General features: G+C 38.2%; 1 protein-coding gene across 9 annotated transcripts in view; it reads right to left on the reverse strand.

Moving 5' to 3' along the window:
- The window catches only part of MLLT10 (MLLT10 histone lysine methyltransferase DOT1L cofactor), a 220,058-nt gene that overhangs the window by 148,215 nt on the left and 49,384 nt on the right, over positions 1-22,459 (reverse strand). For all 9 annotated transcript variants that reach the window (XM_035021504.1, XM_035021503.1, XM_035021508.1 and 6 more), the window contains one exon: positions 13,869-13,923. In XM_035021504.1, the coding sequence (XP_034877395.1) occupies positions 13,869-13,923 (55 nt within the window). The remainder of the gene's footprint in view (positions 1-13,868; positions 13,924-22,459) is intronic.

The following is a 22,459-nucleotide window of genomic DNA, read 5'->3' on the forward strand; positions in this document are numbered from 1 at the left end:
GGGCTCCCTGCTCCTTGGGAGCCTGCTTCTCCCTCTGCCTCTCTCTCTCTGTCTCTCACAAATAAATAAATACAATCTTAAAAAAAAAAAAAAGATATCCTCATGTATTTGGAAACAAACCTCTTTATTATCAATGGGTCGAAGTGGTAATTAGAAAGGAAGTTTAATTATGATGAAAATTATATCTAAGTTATAGGGTAGGTTAAATTTCTCCCCACAAATACACAATTTGAAAAGTATACACTGGAAAGCCTGCAAATTAATGAGCTAAATAAATTTCCATCTTAAAATTTTAGATGAGAGCCAAATAAACCTCCCAAAAAAAAGTACAAGGAAATAAAAATGTATTTGGAAATATGTATCTTCTGTTTGGGGGGGGTTGATAGTCACCCTTCTAAATGAGTGTGCACTGATCTCATTGTGGTTTTGATTTGCATTTCTATACTGATTGTGATGTTGAGCATCTTTTCATGTGCCTGTTGGTCATGTGCATATCATCTTTGGAGCAATGTTTACTCATGCTCTTTGCCCATTTTTAAATCGGGTTATTTGATATTTTTGTTGTTGAGTACTAAGAGTTCTTTATATATTATCTCCTATTCCATTGCCTTTTCAATCTGTTGATTGGGTTCTCTGATGCACAAAAGTTTGTAAGCTTGTGTGGTCCCACTTGTCTATTTTTTTTCTCTATTTTTATCTTTTTTTCTTTTTTGGCTATGTATTTTGTGTCATATCCAATAAATCATTTCCAAGCCCAAAGTCGTGAAGCTTTTCCCATATGTTTTCTTCTAGAAATTGCATAATTTTGAGTCTTAAGTACCTACATCTTTGATCTGAGTTAATATTTGTATGTGGTGTAAGATAAGGGTCCAAGTTCACTCTCTGGCATGTGAATATCCCATTGTGCCAACACTATTTTTTGAAGAGACTGTCCTTTCCTCATTGAGTTGTCTTGACACTCTTCTCAAGGATCATCTGACCAACATACAGAAGAGTTTATTTCTGGGCTCTCTATTCTATGCCATTGTTCTATTTGTCATTACGCCAGTTCCACACTGTCTTGATTACTATGGCTGTGTAATATGTTTGAAATCCAGAAGTATGAGTCCTCCAACTTTGTTCTTCATTTTCAAAATTGTTTTGGCTATCCGGGGACCCTTGAGATTCCCTATGAATTTTAAGATAAATTTTTGCATTTGCACAAAAAATGTTGTCAGGATTTTGATAGGGATTATGTTCACTATATAGATCACTTTAAATACTACAGACACAGAACTGCTTTCCATTTAATTACACCTTCTTTCATTTGCTTCAGCAGTGTTTCATAGTTTTCAGTGTACAAGTCTTTTCCTCCTTGATTAGATTTATTCCTAAGTGTTTTATTATTTTTTACACTTTTATAAAAGGAATTAATTATCTTCTTAATTTCCTTTTCAAACTATTCATTGTCACTGTATAAAAACAACTAATATCGGGGGTGCCTGGTTGGCTCACTCAGTGAAATGTGCAACTCTTGATCTCAGGGCTGTGGGTTCAAGCCCCACACTGGGTGTAGAGATTAGTTAAAAATAAAATCTTACAAAAATAATTCAAAATAAATTAATAAATACAACTAATTTTTACATGTTGATTTTGTATTCTGCAACTTTGCTGAGTTTTTTAGTGCTAATAGTTTTTCTGTGGAATCTTTAAGGTTTTCGACAAGTAAGATCATATCATCTGCAAACAAAGATAATTTTACCTCTTCCTTTTCAAACTGGGTGTTTTCGATTTCCTTTTCTTCCCTAAGTACTCTGGCTAAGACTCCAATAATATGTTGAACAGTCATGAAGAAAGCAGGCATTCTTGCCTTATTCCCTGTCTTAGAGGAAAAGTTTTGTCTTTAATGACTGAGTATATTAGCTATGGGTTTTTCATATATGGCTTCAGTATATATGTTGAGGTAGTTTCCATCTATCCAAGTCTGAGGAGTTCATTTATCATGAAAGGGTGTTGAATCTTGCCAACTGTTTTTTCTGCATCAATGGAAAGGCAATGATCACATGGGTTTTGTCCTTCATTCTGTTAATATGGTGTATTACACATCGATTGACTTTCATATGCTGAACTATTCTTGCATTCCGGGAATAAATAAATCGTATATGATCCTTTTAATGTGCTGCTGAATTCAGTTTGCTAGTATTTTGTTGAGGACTTTTACATCCATATTTATCAGGGATACTGGTCTGTAGTTTTCTTTTTTGCTTATAAAGTCTTTGTCTGGTTTTTGTTCTCAGAATAATGCTGACCTCATAAAATGAGCTTCAATGACCTCTTCAATTTTTTGGAAGAGTTTCCAGAGAATCAATTCTCCGGTGAAGCCATCTGGTTCTGGACTTTTCTTTGTTGGGTTTTTAAATACTGATTCAATCTCCTTACTAGTTGTTGGTCTGCTCAGATTTTTATTTCCTTATGACTCAATCTTGGTAGGCTGTGTGTTTATCCACTCTTGGTAGGCTAGGACTTTATCCACTCTTCTAGGTTATTCAATTGCTATCAAACTATTAAATTCTCTAATAATCCTTTTTATTCTGTGTTATCAGCTGTAAGGTCCCCCTTTTCCATTTCTAATTTTAATCATTTGTATACTCTTTCTTTTTTCTTAATTTAGCTAACAGTGTGGAATCTAAAAAAAATAAAACAAATGAATAAACAAACAAAAAAGCAGAATCAGATCTATAAATACAGAGAACTAATGGCTACCAGAGGGAAAGGGGGTGGGGGAATGGGCAAAATGGGTAAAAGGAAGTAGGAGATACAGGCTTCCAGTTATGGAATGAATAAGTCACAAGAATAAAGGGTACAGCATAGGGAATATGGTCAGTTATATGGTGACAGATGGTAGCTAACACTTGCGGTGAGCACAGCAGAACTTACACAGAAGTCGAATCATTATGCTGTACACACAACCTAATTTAACATTGTATGTCAACTATACTCAAATAATAAAATAAATGGCACCTGTGCCATAAAAAAAAAAATCTAGCTAACAGTCAATTTTGTTTCTTTTTTCAAAAAACCAACCTTTAATTTCACTGACTTTTTATTCTCTATTCTGTTTATCTGTCTTCTAATCTTTATTTCCTTCCTTCAGTTTCCTTTGTGTTTCTTTTTTATCTAGTTTTTTGAGGAGTTAAATTAAGTTGTTAATTTGAGATCTTTACGTCATATCCAAGAAAAGGACAGAGGGGCATAAGGTACAAAAAGGGAACAAATGTTGTAAGATTAATTATGGAGGGGAGCCTGGGTGGCGCAGTAAGTTGGGAATCCAACTCTTCATTTTGGCTCGGGTCGTGACCTCAAGGTCCTGAGATTGAGCCCCGAATCAGGCTCCGCACTCAGCACGGAGTCTGCTTCAGATTCTCTCTCCCTCTCCCTCTGCCCCACCCCCGCACTCACTCTTCCTCAAATAAATAAATAAATCTTAAAAAAAGATTAATTGTGGAGGGGTTGGCAGGGATAGGAGGTTCACTTAGTTCTGTACACAATTTGGAGAGGTAAATCTGCCTTTAACTGAAATGGGCAGGGTAACAAAATGGAATGAGAAAGTGGAGTTCAGATATCCATGTTGGGTTTTTTGTTTCTACCATGTCTTAACTGAAATATAGTTGATGCATAATGCTACATTAGTTTTAGGTGTACAACATAGTGATTCCACAACTCTATACCAAATGTCCCTGTTACGTTTATGTACCTATCACACAGCAGATGATGTGGCAAGCAACTACGTATTTATGAAATCCAGAGTTCAAGAGAAAAGAAAAGGTTGGAGATATAAGTTTGGGTGCTATCAAAGTATACACATAAATGTTATTCAAAGCCATAATACTCAGTAAGTTCATTCTGGAAGTAAGTGTAGAAGGCCTATACCCTGAAGCACTCTAATATTTAGAGGTCAATGTCTGCAAGACGAGAGTCCGGAAAAATACAAGGGGCAATCAATAAGGTCAAAGGAAAAGAAGAGTGCTGTCCCAGCAACAAAATGAAGTAAATGCTCAAGAAAGAATGATCGAAATTGTCAAATGTTGCTGACGATCAACTAACATGGGACTTGAGAACTGGTTCAGCCACATGGAGATCACGGACTACTTTACCAAGAACAGGCCTTGGTGGCATGGTGGGGAAAAGCCTGACTGGCGTAAACTCAAGAATGAAAGAGATGAGGGGCACCTGTGTGGCTCAGTTGGTTAAGCGACTGCCTTCGGCTCAGGTCATGATCCTGGAGTCCCTAGATTGAGTCCCACATCGGGCTCCCTGCTCAGCAGGGAGTCTGCTTCTCCCTCTGACCCTCCCCCCTCTCATGTGCTTTCTCTCTCTCATTCTCTCTCTCTCAAATAATAAAATCTTAAAAAAAAGAATGAAAGATGAAAAAATAAGTGGAAGAAATAAAACTGTCATTTACACACATTATCATTGTCTGTACAGAAAATACAGAATGCCAATTTCAATAATTTGCATAGAATACAACTAGTTCAGGGCACCTGGGTGGCTCAGTCAGTTAAGCGTCTGCCTTGAGCTCAGGTCATAATCCCAGGGGCCTGGGATAGTGCCCCCTGTCAAACTCCCCACTGAGCTCTGTCCCTCCCTTTGCTCATGCTCTCTCTCTCTCAAATAAATGAATAAAATCTTTAAAAAAAAAAAAAAAAAAGAATACAACTAGTTCTTCTAGGTTTTTCTTTTCATTTTATTTTTAACTCTAATATACAGCTTACTATGCATAGGCCTTGTTCTACACACTTCACATATCTTATTAAACTCTCAAAACCCAACAGAGTATATAATATTAAACACATTTTATGGACTTGGGAGAAAACTGTACCATAAAGAAATGAATACAATTCTAAAATTTATATGTAAGAATGATGTTCCAAGACTATTCAAGTTCCATCTGAAGAATAACAAAGGGGCTCTTACCCTCCCAGACTTGAGAGCTTATTATAAAGTTGACTTTCATCACAACAGCCACAGTGAGCATGTTAAAAAACTTGCTTTAATCAAGTCATCTCTCAGTTCAAATCACCCCAATGGTTTAGCAACTTATCCTATGTAACACCAAGTTATTACAGTGATCTTGCAAACCCTACAGGACCTATGTCCACCCCATCCTCCAATTCATTAATCTCAGGTCTCTTCAAATGTCATTTCTTCAGTGGAGTCTTCCCCAATCACTTTACTTAAAATTTCAAAAGCACATTTCAGATTTCGCTCTGCATCCTCTTCTTCATTTTTCTCCATAATACATGGCATACCGTACATTTTATTTACCTATTTCATTTATTATCCAACTTCCCTCTCCAAATGTAAGTAAACCTGAAAGGGCATGGATTTTTGGTCTGCTTTGTTCACTGCTATCTAGAACACTGCCTGCAGCACATAGGAGGCGACACAATAAATATACTGTTGAAAGAATGTCAATTTTCCATAAGCTAATCTACAAATTTAAGAAAAGCATCATCAAAATACCAAAGGGATTTTTAAAAATTAAATAGCCTGATAGTATCATCAGTGATGTCTTGTGGATTTTTTGTACTCCCGGATATGACAAGATGAGCAGTAGACTTAACCTCTATGGTACTTTTTCCCAAAAGCCATCAACCCAAGCTAATTATGAGAAAATACCAGGAAAAACCAGATTGGCGGTGGGGGGATACTGAACATGTACCTGGCCAGTATTCCTCAAGACTGCTAAGGCAATGAAAAACAAGAAAAGACTGAGAAATTCTTACAGAGGAGACACAGAGACATGGCAATTAAATGCAAAAGAACATTAAGGGGGAAAAAAATGGTAAAATTAAAAAAAAAAAAAAGACAACCAACCATCTGGTAGGAAAAACTCCAGCAATTCATACTACAAAAGACTAATTTCCATAATACACCAACAGCTCCTACACAACAATCCAAAAACGTACCTTGAGGAATTTACCAAGAGAAAACGGAGGTAAGAATATGAAGGAATACTTCACATAAAGGAAATACAAATTAGCTTTTAAGCATATGAAAAGTTGATAAACTTCTCTCACAATAACAGAAATACAAATTAAGCTATATTGACATAATTTTTATCTACCAGATGGACAAATATAAAAAGATCCTTAATAGTGATGGATGGAAAAGGTTAAGAGCTGGACTCAGAATCCCTCCTTCGGGCTCTGGAGGAAAACATGGTAGTTTAACTTCTTGTTAACACCAACTCTGAAGACAGATGACAGTATTGTAGGGTGTGCCATGTACTAATAACTTATCTGAGCGTGCTCTTTATCTTAGCCTGTTGTTAGCCTGTTGTACTTGGTTGTCAGGAGTATGTATGACTTACATAATTTATGGTCCACAGCTACATTAAAATAGAATAGCCAGCCAAATACAGAGTCTATATGACTAGTAGGCATTTTTTTTTTAAAGATTTGATTTATTTATTTGACAGAGAGAGACACAGTGAGAGAGGGAACACAAGCAGGGGGAGTGGGAGAGGGAGAAGCAGGCTTCCCGCTGAGTGGAGAGCCCAATGCGGGGCTCAATCCCAGGACCCCAGGATCATGACCCGAGCCGAACGCAGATGCTTAACTAAACTGAGCCCCCCAGGCGCCCCAACTACTAGGCATTTTTAAGCTGAGGGTAACCAAATCTGGTGGCTTCCCCATGCTAATGTGACCTGCATTCACATTAGCTTCTTGTCAACCTTAAAACCAAAACAATGACGACATTAAGACTTGCATCAGAGTTTGGAAGTCTCTGTATTACTGCAACTGTATATACTTTTCCTTTATTAAGTATATTTGGTGTTGGATAAGCCAATTATGAGGTGAGTTTGATGAATACTACAAAATTGAAACCCACGCAGATGGTTGTATAACTGCTGAGGTAAGTATGATAAGAACAGGTTCTTCTCATGTATTGTGAATAAAGTGTGAATTACTACGATCTCAACAGAGGAGGATTTGGCAAAATCCACTGAAATTACAGGTGTTCATACCCTCCGACCCAGCAATTCCACTTGAAGGAATTTTTGCTAATCACCCAGTATCGATGATTACATTGTATGCAGTTATGCACTCTCTGTAGTACTTTGTAAAAAAAAAAAAAAAAAAAAATGGGGGGGGGGTGCCTGGGTGGCTCAGTCAGTTAAGTGTCCAACTCTTGATTTTGGCTCAGGTCATGACACCAAGCCCTGAGTTGGGCTCCCCGCTGGGCTCTCTCTGCCCCTCACCCACGTGTGCACTCTCTTTCTTTAAAAAAGGAGGCAGACAGAGAAGCCAACTTGAAAAGAAATGTTGGTGAGAATGAAAAGGAATTGGATCTTTTATACATTGCTTATGGGAATATAAAAACGGTGCAGCCACTATGAAAAAGTTTGGTGGTTCCTCAAAAAGTTAAACACAGAATCACTCTCTGACCCCATCAATGCCACTCCTAGTATATCTCCCCCAAAACAGAAAAGAGATAAAGATAAAACAGATACTTGTACAACCATGTTCATAGCAGCACTATTCACAACAATCAAAAGGTAGAAACAACACAAATGTCCAAAAAGTGAAAGGACCAACATAATGTAAACAATCTCTCTCTCTCTCACACACACAAACACACACACACGAGTTATTATTCAGCCATAAAGAGGACTGAAGTACTAATACAGGCTGCAACACTGATGAACCTGAAAAACATTATGCCAAGATAGAAGCGAGACTCAAAAGGTTATACATTGTGTGATTATGATAGTTATGTAAAATGTACAGAATAAGTAAATCCATAGAGACAAAAAGCAGATTGGTGCTTGCCAAGGGCTAGGGAAGGAAGGGTAAAAGGTAGAATGTACAGTTTCTGCTTATGAAAGCATACTTTCTTTTAAGGTGATAAAAATGTTTTCGAAACTGACAGAGGTGGTAGTTGCACAACACTGTGAAAGTAGTAAATGTCACTAAACTGTATATCTTAAGTTGGTTAATGTTATGCTATACGAATTTTACCTCAATTTTAAGAAAAAAGAATAAAATATCCTGTCCTTCCTTCACAAACTGCACTTCAGGGTAATGAAATAGCTGATAAGGAATCGGTTCTCTGTATAGAAACATTCCTGCTCCTAATGACAGAATATCACAATTTATTCAACCTCTATTGAATAAAATAATGGTCCAGATACTGGTCAGCAGCTGCTAATATCACAAAAAAGAGGATAACCAAATATCATATGCCTCATAAAGGAAGTATACAACACTACGAAGTATTTTTTTTTTTTTATTCGTTTATTTGACAGAGAGAGACAGAGAGAGAGAGGGAATACAAGCAGGGGGAGTGGGAGAGGGAGAAGCAGGCTCCCCACCCAGCAGGGAGCCCGATGCGGGGCTCGATCCCAGGATTCTGGGATCACGACCCGAGCCAAAGGCAGATGCTTAACGACTGAATATGATCAACCCACAATAAACTGAATATGATCAAGCCTCTGAATACATCTAATTACTAATGTACAGAAAATATGGAACAAAGTAACATGTACACACACACACACACACCCATCTGAGAAGCAATCAATAAAATGTACTGTGGGAAACTATACAGGGTAAATGTCCCAGATTTTTCCATAAGTAAAGTGACAAGGGAATGGAGGGGAGGGGGTACAAAGAGACCTAAGAGACATATCAAGCAATTACAGTGTATGCACCTTATACATCCAGCTTATGGACCTTATTTAGACATTGATGCATTCAAATATAATATAAAAAGAAAACATTTAGGGAGACAATCAGGAAAATCTGAACAATGACTGAACAGCTGATGGCTTTAAGAAAATTCTTGTCAATTTTTTTTATGTGTGATAATATATCATGTATTTTTAAAATATCCACATGTTAGTGATACTCACAAAATTCAAAATAATCAGGATGGCATAGGGAAGGGTTTAGATGAAACAAGACTAGCCATCACTTGATCACTGTTGAAGCTAGGTACCCAGGGATTCTCTCTACTTTTATGTATGCTCAAAGTTTCCCATAATAAAATAGGTATATTTTTAAAAATATACCTGCAAAATTTTACCACTTAGTATCTCTGATGTCCATTCCCTCATTTTTACCCTCCTACTACTGCTGTCTTCAACCTTTCCCTCATCAATCTCTCCCTTAAACTTACTGCAATAAAGCAGAGTCTCATCTTTGTACAGTTTAGATTCTAAAGCAAAAAAATTAACATAATCAAAACTGTCTTGGAAAAATCCCTTAAGATTCCAATTTTGAATATATAACCCTGTCAGATTTTGTAAGTTCTTCTCATTTTTCTGTATCTATCAATGGCCTCAATTCATTCTGAAATTTCTTCAAAATAATCCAATTAAAAATGGGCAGAAGACATGGACAGACATTCCTCCAAAGAAGACATACAGATGGCCAACAGATGCATGAAAAGATGATCAACATCACTCATCATCAGGGAAATACAAATCAAAACCACAATGACATATCACCTCACACATGTCAGAATGGTTAAAATAAAAAACACAAGAAACAACAAGTGTTGGTGAGGATGTGAAAAAAAAAAGGAACTCTTGTGCACTGTTGGTGAAAATGCAAACTGGTACAGCCACTGTGGAAAACAGTACAGAAGTTCCACAAAAAATTAGAAACAGAACTGCCATATGATCCAGTAATCACACTACTGGATTACAAAAAAATACTAATTTGAAAAGATATATGCACCCCTATATTTACTGCAGCATTATTTATAATAGCCAACTTATGGAAGCTGCCCAAGTGTCCACCAACAGATGAATGGATAAAGATGTGGGGGCACCTGCTGGCTTGGTCAGAAAAGCATGCAACTCTTGATCTTGGGGTCATGAGTTCAAGCTTCAAACTGGGTGTAGAGATTACTTAAAATAAGTAAACTTAAAAAATATATATTACACACACACACACATACAGAGGAATACTATCCAGCCATTAAAAGGAATGAAAGCTTGACACCTGCAAAACATATATGGATCCAGAGTTATTATAATGCTTAGTAAAATAAGTCAGTCAAAAAAAGACAAATACCATATTATTTCATTCATATTTGGAATTTAAGAAAAAGCAAATGAACAAAGAAAAAAAGAGACAAACCAAAAAACAGACTCTTTAAATATAGAGCACAAACTGATGGTAGGGTTGGTGTGAAATAGGTGAAGGGGATGAAGAGTAACACTTATCTTGATGAGAACTGAGTAATATATCGAATTGCTGAAATCACTATATTGTACACCTGAAGCTAATATAACTGTGAATGTTAACTATACCAGAATTAAAATTTTTTTTAGTTTTAAAAAAACAAAAGAACGTAAGCAACATCACCACCTCTTGCCTGACCCCCTCAATAATATATTTCACATCTTTGTCAGTGATGGTTGGGGAAAGCCCTATAATCATTCACAGGGATTTCCATATAGGTTTGCCTAGAACGTAGGCTCAGTGAGTAAAATGGCAAACTGAATTACCTCTACAATTTATTTTTTTCTGATCTCCTCCCACCCCCACCCCCCAGGCTATATAGCTGATTTCAAGTATGTTAAATGCACTTATGATCCAGCTCTACCGTTCTTTTTATAGCTTGTCTGGTCTCAGATCCTTCCAATCCATTCACCACAATGCTGTCAGAGAGTGACCTTTCTAAAATAGAAATCTCATGTTATTCCTCAGCTTCAGTGGTTCCCCACAATCAACAGGATCAAGTTCTTAGTACAAAATAGGGGAGAGGGAGAAGGAAGGGACAGGAAGGAGATGAGTAGGGGAGAGGGGAAGGAATGACAACTTTGCCTGTATCATTAGTTGCACCTCTCAGAAGGCCTGCTATTCAAACTTTACAGTCTAATTCCAAATCATTTTCAATTCTTTGATATATTTGTGTCTTTTATCATTTGCTTCTCCTTCTGCCTGTAATACATCAACGCCACTTTTCACACACCGAACTATGTTAAGCTTCTTAAGTATCTACTTACCTTTAACAACTGAGAACTATATACAGCAGATGAGATTGAGAAAATTAGAAGGTGCATTGAGAAACTCCTCATCCTATTGCCAAGAAAAAACCTAAACTAAAACCTGTAACATATTTCCCAGCATAAAAAAGGGGTGTTAGATATGAATAGTTATTATGAAAAAAAAAAAGAATAGTCATTATCAATATTGTACCATGAGGTACACTGTGGGGTTTTGTTAACTACTCCAGAAATATAATTAGCATTCTGATAGGAAAATGCATTCCAGGTTCCAAAATAATTTACAAATCAATTTTGGAACACAGATTAGTCGAATGTTTTAAATACACATCAAATTTAGACTCTAACAAAGATGGCATTTCAAATCAGTGAAGAAAAGATGAACTGTTCAATAAATGGTGATGGGACAAATGGTAGCATTTTAGCATCTAGGAAAAAATAAAGTTGGATCCATACCTCACACTGTATTACCTGGATACATTCCAAATGTATCAAAGATTAAACTGTAAAAAAAAAAAAAAAAAGAAACCATAAAGATACTAGAGGAAAATGTGAAAGAATTCCTTTATTAACTTTGGAGTAGGGAAGGCCTTTCTAACTAATGGTTCAAAATACAGAATCCATGAAAGACAAGATTAATCAATTCACCTAAATAAAAAATCAAAGACTTCTGCATGGTAAAAAAGCCCCATAAGCAAAGACTAAACAACTGGGCAAAAAAAAACTAGCCCAACTCATATCGCAAAAGCCTAATGAATGAGGGGCGCCTATGAAAGCTCCAACAAATCAAAAAGAAAATGATCAACAACCAAAGAGAAAAAACATATTAACAGGTCAGAAAGAGAAAAATACAAATTGCTTTTAAAAATATAAGATGCTCAGCTTCACTCATAGTAAGAGAAATACAAAATAACTGCTCTGAGATACCAATTATCACCTACTGGATTACCAATGGATATGGAGAATAAGTTTTTCATTCATTGTACTAGAAATATAAATTGGTACAACCGCCAGGGAAAACAATTTGGGAATATCTATCAAATTAACTATAAACTTTGACCCAATAGTTCCACCCCTGGGATTAATAATCCTACAGACGTATGTACGTACGACATGTATACAAGCATTAGTCATAAAAGCAGATTAGAAAGTCTATCCACAGGTGACTACATAAATCAAGAGAGCTTTATACTGGTAATAAATTGTTCAGTAGAAAAATTAAGATGCAAAAGAGTATGTATAATATTCACCCATCCATATAAAAATTAGGAGAAAATATTACTTTATTCATATGTATTTGTATGGAAGAAGAAAACCCTAGAAGGATATGCAAATAAGTAATAACAGCAACTGTATCACCAGCAGGAAAGTTGTTGAGAAACTAGGCAGATGGTGAACAGGAATAGGAGCAAGCATTTCTCAAATATTTTTAAAATTTTGTACAATGTGACTATATAACATAGTCTGAACATTAAATTTGTATATAAATAAATTTATGTAGAGCTAGGCAAAAACACTTTATTTTTCCCTTTTATTTACTCATGTAATTCCTCTATTCTACGCCAAAAATGTTTTAGAGGTGGCTGCCCAAAATGGAAGAGTGTACTAACAGGAGTTATAACCTCTACTTTTACGAGTTTCTTCATCAGTTTATTTTCACAGTATGCCACAGTTTGATAAATTCATGTCTACATATTTAAGAATGGTACAGAGCTATAAAGAAACACGATTTCTCAGAGGGAGGTAACGAAAAATGGAGACGTAAATGAAAAATACACAGGGGTCCTCAGGAAAGCACACCAAAATTTAAAGACAGAAGTCAGCATTTCTCTATATTCAAGCAACAAAAATCCTCAGGGTGTTAAAATTAACATTCACTAGAAATATCATCTGGGGGCACCTGGGTGGCTCAGTTGTTAAGCATCTGCCTTCGGCCCAGGTCATGATCCCAGAGTCCTGGGATCAAGCCCCGCATCGGGCTCCCTGCTCCGCAGGGAGCCTGCTTCTCCCTCTCCCACTCCCCCTGCTTGTGTTCCCCCTCTCGCTGTGTCTCTCTCTGTCAAATAAATAAAATATTTAAAAAAGAAAAAAGGAAAGAAAGAAATATCACCTGTCCAGCAATACACAAAAGAGAGGGGGAAAAGACTCTAAAACATCAGAGTTTAGCTCTAACAACAAAAAAAGTAGCTTATTTTTCCAAAAATAATTTCTAATATGAGAAAATTATACCCATTAAAAAAGTCAAGATTTTAATTAGAAGTATGTGGACCATTCTACATTAAAAAAACAATGCTTAGGGGCACCTGGATGGCTCAGTCTGTTAAAAGTCCAACTCTTGATTTCAGCTCACTTTCAAGATCTCAGGGTCATGAGATCAAGCCCAGATTCAGGCTCTGCGCTGGATGTGGAGCCCTCTCTCTCTCTTTTTCCCTCTCCCTCTCACACTGCACCCTCCCACTCACACTCTCTCTCTCAAAAAAAAAGCTTAGGGTGCCTGGGTGGCTCAGTTGGTAAGCGACTGCCTTCGGCTCAGGTCATGATCCTGGAGTCCCTGGATCAAGTCCCGCATCGGGCTCCCTACTCAGCGAGAAGCCTGCTTCTCCCTCTGACCCTCCCCCCTCTCATGTGCTCTCTCTCATTCTCGCTCTCTCAAATAAATAAATAAATCTTAAGAAAAAAAAAAAAAGCTTAAAAGTTTGTCCATAAATTATGTAGCAAAAAAGATTCATAAATTACATCCATTACTATTAAAAGTATTTGAGTGGTAAACATTTAATTTGATATTATAATATGAACTACCAGATATTTTTAAATACTCCTCCACTCCAGTTTTCAATAAAAAATTTTTAAAAGTCTCTGTACTTACCCCCATTATCTGTTCTTTTTAAAGCTCCATCCTTATGAGGACACAGTTCACATCTCTGTTTTTAAAAAAGAAAGAAAACAAAGAAAATTTTCAGATTACCAAAGTATAACATCTTCCCTATAACCTCAAAACTATTAAAATGTGGGAACAGGGGCGCCTGGGTGGCTCAGTCAGTTAAGCGGCTACCTTTGGCTCAGGTCATGATCCCAGGGTCCTGGGATGGGGTCCCGCATCAGGCTCCCTGCTCAGCATGGAGTCTGCTTCTCCCTCTCCCTCTGCCCATTCCCCCTACTCGTGCTTGCTCTCTCACAAAAATAAATAGAGTAAGTTTCAATGACATTGTCTCACTATGAAGAATATGCTCCTGGAGGTCACACGTGAGTATTTATTATTTGTATGCTACCTTGCTGCTCTCCAAAGAGGTTTTGCAGCATAAAGTAATATAAACAAATTATGAAGGAAAATGAGAAGAAAATTAACATAAAATAGTGAATAAGTAATAAAACATAAGCCATTAGATCCTGTATTCGTCTTCCAGTATTTCACTCTCCCGATTTTCCTCTAACCTCTTTGGCAACACATGTCTGATCACCATGTCTAACCTTTAAATGAGGTAGTTCCTCAGGGCTCCGGCTTAAGATGCCTTCTCATTTCATGTCCAACACTAGTCAATCTCGTATCTTCCATACATGTGTTACCAACTAAATTACAAGTATGTCAGTGACTCTCAAATTTTACCTCCTATTAAGCTCTGTCCTTGGATCCATACATAAAACTTCCTACAATTGCAATGGCACTTTAAGCACTGTCCAAAATCTATAGCAACACTTGCTCTTCCTGCAGTATTCCCTATCATTGTTTTTATGTTTATTAATTTTTTTTAGTAATCTCAACACCAAATATGGGGCTTGAACTCACGACGCCACGATCAAGAATCACATGCTCTTGGGCACCTGGGTGGCTCAGTCATTAAGCGTCTGCCTTCGGCTCAGGTCATGATCCCAGGGTCCTGGGATCGAGTCCCACATCGGGCTCCCTGCTCCGCGGGAGGCCTGCTTCTCCCTCTCCCCCTCCTCCTGCTTGTGTTCCTTCTCTCGCTATCTCTCTCTCTGTCAAATAAATAAATAAAATCTTAAAAAAAAAAAAAGAATCACATGCTCTTTTAGGGACCTGGGTGGCTCAGATGGTTTAAGTGTCTGCCTTCGGCTCAGGTCATGATCCTGGGGTCCTAGGATCGAGACCCATATCGGGCTCCCAGCTCAGTGGGGAGTCTGCTTCTCCCTCTCCCTCTGCCCCTGCTCATGCTCTCTCTCTCTATCGTCTCAAATGAATAAATAAAATCTTAAAAAAAAAAAAAATCACATGCTCTTTTGACTGAGCCAGCCAAAGGCCCTTCCCTATCTTTGTAAGGATACTCTCAACCACATATTGCCCATACAAGACACCTAGACATCATCTCTTGACAGCTTCACCCTACTCTCTAACTCATATTTAATCAAACAATGTATTTTGCCCATTCATCCTCCTGAGTACTGGTGATATTTGACTACCTCTCTCCTTCTACACTACTATTAGCCAACTGCAAGCCAACATCAACTTTCATAAAGACCACTTCAGGGACCCCCACTCAATACTCTCCCCATACTTACTCTTACCTATACCACCAATCTAGAGCGAACTTCAAAAATGCAGGTCCAAGTGTATCACTACACCATTTAATAAACATTTTAATGGTTTCCCTACATGATCTAGCCCCTACTTACCTCCACAACCCTCTCTTTTCAACATCTCACTGTCTAGGCAATACTGCCTTTTCTTCTTTCACTTTTGTTTTCTTTTAAATAAACTCTATGCCCAACAGGGGGCTCGAACTCAGGATCAAGAGTCTCATACTCTACTGACTGAGAAATCCAGGTGCCCCTCTTCTTTCAGTTCTATAAATACTCCAAAGTTCATTCTTGCTTCACAGCCATTAAGTGTGTTGTTTTTACTCTCCACCTGTAATGCCTGTCCTACACCCTAAGCCTCTTTCACAGCTGGGTAACTTCTATTCAACCCACAAGTTCTTGCTTAAAGTCACTTCCTCAAAGAAGATTTCCCTGATTCCCTCCATTAGATTAGGTGCCATATTACAAATTACCTACACTTCCTTCTTGTCATATATTGCAATCACAATTAACTACGCAATTATGTTTATCTCCTCTGCTAAAGTATAAGCTACATTTCATGGCTGTAGCCCTAGCATCTATCCATCTCCAGATATGGTAACTCAAAAAATATATGATGAATGGACAGAAGAAGCAAAAACACAAGCACACTTGCAAAAACGCAGGCAATAATTTGGTTCTAAGAGATACAGCAACTTCTCTTATAGAAAGAAACACTATGAGTTGAGTGATTTAGCTTGTGGGAAAAAAAAGAGTTGCTTTTAGAAGAATAACTGAATCTAATTTAAAGACTACATAGAACCAGAGATAATTACTCCTTGCGATGACTGGGTGTAAGAATGATTGTTTAGGGGGCGCCTGGGTGACTCAGTCGGTTAAGCATCTGCCTTTGGCTCAGGTCATGATCCCAGCGTCCTGCGACGGGCTCCCTGCTCCGTAGGGAGTCGGCGTCTCCCTCTGCCCCTCCTCCCATTCGTTCTCTCAGTCTCTCTCTCTCTCTCTCTCTCTCAAATAAATAAATAAAATCTTTAAAAAAAAAAGAATAATTTTTTAGCAATCAGGGAAGAAAAAATTTAGATTAGACCCTTAAACCTTACTGATCACTAATCCAAATTCAAAATGTTTAAAAAACAATTCCTTTTATTTTTTTAAAGATTTTATTTATTTATTTAGAGAGAGCAAGCGAGCTGGGGGGGAGGGGCAGAGGGAGATGGAGAGAGAGAATTTCAAGCGGACGCCCCCCTGAGCCCAACTCAGGGCTCAATCTCACAACCCTGAGATCATGACCTGAGTCAAAATCAAGAGTAGGACACTTAATCAACTGAGCCACCCAGGCACCTCATGAAAAACAATTTCAATAGAAGAGCTAGAAACATTTTAATTAGTCAAATCTAAGGAATTAAAAACATCTAGGGGCACCCGGGTGGCTTAGTTGGTTAGGCATCCGACTCTTGGTTTTGACTTAGGTCATGATTTTGGGCTCCTGAGATCGAGCCCCGCGTTGGGCTCTGCGCTCAGTGCAGAGCCTGCCTGTCCCTCTCCATCTGCTCCTCCCTGCACTCTCTCTCTTTTAAATAAATAATCTTTTTAAAAAAAATGTCTATAAAGGGGCGCCTGGGTGGCTCAGTCAGTTAAGTGGCTGCCTCAGCTCAAGTCATGATCCCGGGGTCCTGGGATCAAGTCCCGCATCGGGCTCCCTGCTCAGCGGGGAGTCTGCTTCTCCCTCTGCCTCTCTCCCCAGCTTGTGCTCTCCCTCTCTCAAAGAAATAGGTAAAATCCTTAAAAAAAAAAAAAGAAAGATAATTCCTAACATTCTAAGTGCAGTGAACATTAATTTTCATATACTGTTGATGGCACTATAATCCAATTCTTTTGGAGAGCAATTTAGCAACATGATTCAAGAAAAATACTAATTCAATTACTTCATTTCTGGAGAGCCAAAGGAAATAATAAGATAGAAATAGCACTTATTAAATACCATGTGTCATTTTTACATCATTTATATACTTTAATTTCAAGACATGAAAATATATGTATACAAACATATATGGCTGTTTATAGCTATAAAAATTGTATAGGGGCGCCTGGGTGGCTCAGTCAGTTAAGCAATCACTCTTGGTTTTGGCTCGGGTCATGATCTCATGGTTGTGACATCACGCCCTGTGTTGGGCTCCATGCTCAGCACTGAGTTTGCTTGAGATTCTCTCCCTCTCTCTCTCTGCTCCTCTCTCTACTCATGCATGCTCTCTTTCTTGCTCACAAAAATAAATAAAAATAAAATCTTTAAAAATTGTATAAAAAGGGCGCCTGGGTGGCTCAGTTGGTTAAGCGACTGCCTTCGGCTCAGGTCATGATCCCAGGGTCCTGGGATCGAGTCCCGTATTGGGCTCCCTGCTCAGCAGGGAGTCTGCTTCTCCCTCTGACCCTCCCCCCCTCATGCTCTCTATCTCATTCTCTCTCAAATAAATAAATAAAATCTTAAAAAAAAAAAAAGTTGTATAAAAAAGTTGGGGTGCCTGGGCGGCTCAGTCACTTAAGCGTCTGCCTTCAGCTCAGGTCCTGATTCCGGGATCAGGCTCCCTAGTCAGTGGGAAGTCTGCTTCTCCCTCTCCCTCTGCCCATCCCCTCTGCTCATGGTCTATCAAATAAATAAAATCTTTAAAAAAAAATTGTATAAAAAGCCTAACTGTATAACAATGAGAGAAATAATGATATATTCACATAGAAATAAACTCTAAAATACACAAAACATGCTTAACAGGACTATGGTGAAGATGGTAAGATTATGAGTGAATTTATTTCTTTATTCCAAAATATTTTGTTTCTTTTATAATTTTATAATTTAAATTTTTACAGAGATACATTACTACGTGCTACTAAAAACAAAAATAGACATATAGGAGACTTCAGAGAAAAAAAGTACAGGAAAAGAAAAGAAGGTTATGTTATAGTTAGAAGACTATACCCTAACTAAGGAAGGATCTGGTATGAGGAACCCTGAACCACAGAGACTCCAGATCCTACAGTAAACTAATTCAAACTGAAAAGTTTTTTGTTTTTTTTTTACTTAAATTCAATTAGCATATAGTGTATTATTAGTTTCAGAGGTAGAGTTCAGTGATTCATCAGTCTTATGTAATACCCAGTGCTCACTACATCCCTTGCCCTCCTTAATGTCCATCACCCAGTTACCCCATCACCCTATCCCCCTCTCCCCTCCAGCAACCCTCAGTTTGCTTCCTATGATTAAGAGTCTCTTATGGTTTGTTGTCTCCCTCTCTGATTTCGTCTTGTTTTATTTTTCCCTCCCTCCCCCCATGATCCTCTGTTTTGTCAAACTGAAAAGTTTTATAGGGCAGGATGCAGTCAAACATGTTACTATTACAATCCCACAGATTCATTATTATTTTAGTGAGTAGTCTTTAAAAGGTACAAGTAGGTGGCTAGGGCAGAGGAAAAAAATAATAAAAAATAAAGTACAAGTAAATCCTGTGAAAGGGAACACAGATTATAAGGAAATCAAACAAACAAGCAAGCACACATTGAAGATTTCACATTTTACCAAGGAAAAAAAAAACCTTTAACTGAAATTGCCCAGGGCGCCTGGGTGGCTCAGTTGGTTAAGCGACTGCCTTCGGCTCAGGTCATGATCCTGGAGTCCCAGGATCGAGTCCCGCATCGGGCTCCCTGCTCAGCAGGGAGTCTGCTTCTCCCTCTGACCCTCCACCCTCTCATGCTCTCTTTCTATCATTCTCTCTCTCAATAAATAAATAAAAATCTTAAAAAAAAAAAAAAAGAAATTGCCCAAACATGTGCAAGTTATACAAGGTGGCTCTTTCTTTGCTACATCATATAGCATAGTAAGAAATGATGCAACTATTTTCCATCTTTAGAATGGAGACATTAATTTCCAAATATTTTTTCTACTTTATATTAGATTCTTTTGCCAAAAGATAAAACCCACTAAGACTTCACTAAATCAAGTTCACCCAAAATACTGACCCTTGGGAGGCTGTGGCTATGTAACAATCTATTCTACTATATTGGTTTACCTAGACTGTGATTACCATAATATTACAAGATACAACAAGGAAATAATTGAAAACAATACTATATGATGGTAAGAAAAAATAAAATGATAAAGGATAAGGTTTTAAGTTTGATCTTCCTCATATTATACTAAAAGATGTAATTGCGGCATAAAGTAGTACGATAAAATATTTACTATCATTTTTTTAATAAAAAAAAAAGAAGATTTTTTATTTGAAAGAGAGCGTGCACATGCACAAGCAGAGGGAGGTGCAGAGGGAGAGCAAACTCCCCATTGAGCAAGGAGCCAGGACTCAATCCCAGGACCCGGTATCATGACCTGAGCCAAAGGTAGATGCTTTAACTGACTGAGCCACCCAGGCACCCCTCTTTTTTTAAGATTTTATTTTGGGGGTGCCTGGGTGGCTCAGTCGGTTAAGCATACAACACTTGATATCAGTTCAGGTCATGATCTCAGGACTGTGACATCAAGCCTTGTATCACACTGAGTGTGGAGCCTGCTTAAGATTCTCTCTCTCTCTCACCAGGAAAAAAAAAGTAGATTTTCTTTTTGGGGCACCTGTGTCAGTTAAGCATCTGACTTCAGCTCAGGGTGTGATCCCAGGGTCCTAGGATCGAGCCCCACATGGGGCTCCCTGCTTGGCAGGGAGTATACTTGTTCCTCCCTGTCCCTCTCTCTGCCCCTCCCCCCCCACCGCCTGTGCTCACTTTCTCTCTCAAATAAATAAATAAAATCTTAAACAAAAAAAAAAAAAAGATTTTATTTTTAAGTAATCTCCACACCCATCATGGGGCTCAAACTCACAACCCCGAGATCAAGAGTCACATAGTCCACCAACTGAGCCAACCAGGAGCCCCATTTCTTCTTTAAAAAAAAAAAAAAGATAAAAATAAAAATAAATCTAAAATAACCTATCTTTTCTTTTACAAAGACTTATGGCTATGAGGGTAGAAATGAGCACCTCCAGTGCCAAGGCTGTGGTCTCCAAACAGCATTTCCCAAAGTTGCCAGGACTCCTGAAAGATGTAGATGATTCCTGGTCTAGGTCAAGCAAGCTCGAGATAACATTCTATCAGACAGCAAGGAAGCTATAAAAGACTACTTTATTCATGTCAAAAGGACTTAACAGCCAACCTAAAAACTTAAGGCCAGGGCACCTGGGTGGCTCAGTCAGTTAAGCATCTGCCTTCGGCTCAGGTCATGATCCCAGGGTCTTGGGATCAAGCCCCACATCAGGCTCCCTGCTCAGTGGAGAGCCTGCTTCTCCCTCTCCTTCCCTCTCATGCTCTCTCTCACTATCTCTGTCTCTCTCAAATAAATAAATAAAATATTTTTTAAAAAAAGGGGGGTGAATCACTTAGGGCCAAAAAAGATAATAACTGCAATGAACTGAAACATAACAAATTTTTTAAATATTATAAGCTGATAAGAATAAATCAATAAAGGATCAGGTTTTAAGTTTGATCTTCCTTATATAACAGATGTAATTGTGGCATAAAGAAGTATCTGCAGGGGGTGCCTGGGTGGCTCAGTCGTCAAGCGGGCTGCCATCGGCTCAGGTCATGATCCCAGCATCCTGGAATGGAGCCCTGCATCGGGCTCCTTGCTCAGCGGGAAGCCTGCTTCTCCCTCTCCCACTCCCCATGCTTGTGTTCCCTCTCTGGCTGTGTCTCTCTCTGTCAAATAAATAAATAAAATCTTTAAAAAAAAAAAAAAAAAGAAGTATCTGCAAGATAAAACATTCACCATCATCATTTCTTTTTTTTGCTTAAAATGAACTTCTACTTCCAAAACAGTTAAGTAAGCTTATAAAAGACAAACACACAGTTAACAGCCAGATTCTGGTTTCCCACCTGTAGTCAAAACTTGGAAGGGACCAGCAGAAGAAGTTTCCCAATTTTTTTTTTAAAGATTTTATTCTTTCATTTATTTATTTATTTATTTATTTATTTGACAGCAAGAGAGAGACAGAGCAGAAGCAGGAGGAAGAGAGAGAAGCAGGGGCGCCTGGGTGGCTCAGTTGGTTAAGCGACTGCCTTCGGCTCAGGTCATGATCCTGGAGTCCCTGGATGGAGTCCTGCATCGGGCTCCCTGCTCGGCAGGGAGTCTGCTTCTCCCTCTGACCCTCCCCCCTCTCATGTGCTCTCTGTCTCTCTCATTCTCTCTGTCTCAAATAAATAAATAGAATCTTTAAAAAAAAAAAAAAAGAGAGAGAGAAGCAGACTCCCTGTATCAGGCTTGCAACTCAGCAGGGAGTCTGCTTCTCCCTCTCACTCTGCCCCTTACCCCTCATGGTCGTTCACTCAAATTAATAAAATCTTTAAAGAAAAAAAAAAACAATCTAAGTTACATGATCTACTAAGAAATAGAAGAACGTTAATCATGCTTAAGATAAAAGACAATCAATGAAGGTCAACCAACCCTAAGATGACCGAGGCACTGGAATTAGGCTTTAAATAACTATTATAACTGAGTTCTAAAAGAAAAATAAAAATGTATCTATATTAAGTGAAATAGGAAATCTCAGCAAAGTAAAAGACAGTATAAAAAAGAATTGGGGGAGGGGCGCCTGGGTGGCTCAGTTGGTTAAAAAAGAATTAGGGGCACCTGAGTGGCTCAATTGGTTAAGCGTCCAACTCTTGATCTCAGCTCAGGTCTTGATCTCAGGGTCCTGAAACGGAGCCCCAATGCATGCTGGGCATGGAGCATGCTCAAGATTCTCTCTCCCTCTCCCTCTGCCCCTCCCCTACCTCGCCCTCTCAAAAAAAAAAAAAAAAAAAAAAACAATATATGAAGTGAAACATTTACTGGACAGGCTTAACAACAAAATCAAGATGACAAACGAAAGAGTCACTGACTCTGAAGCTACATTA

This window comes from Mirounga leonina, unplaced genomic scaffold (genome assembly GCF_011800145.1).
Source record: "Mirounga leonina isolate KUSES-001 unplaced genomic scaffold, KU_Mleo_1.0 Mir_175, whole genome shotgun sequence".
Lineage (NCBI taxonomy): Eukaryota > Metazoa > Chordata > Mammalia > Carnivora > Phocidae > Mirounga > Mirounga leonina.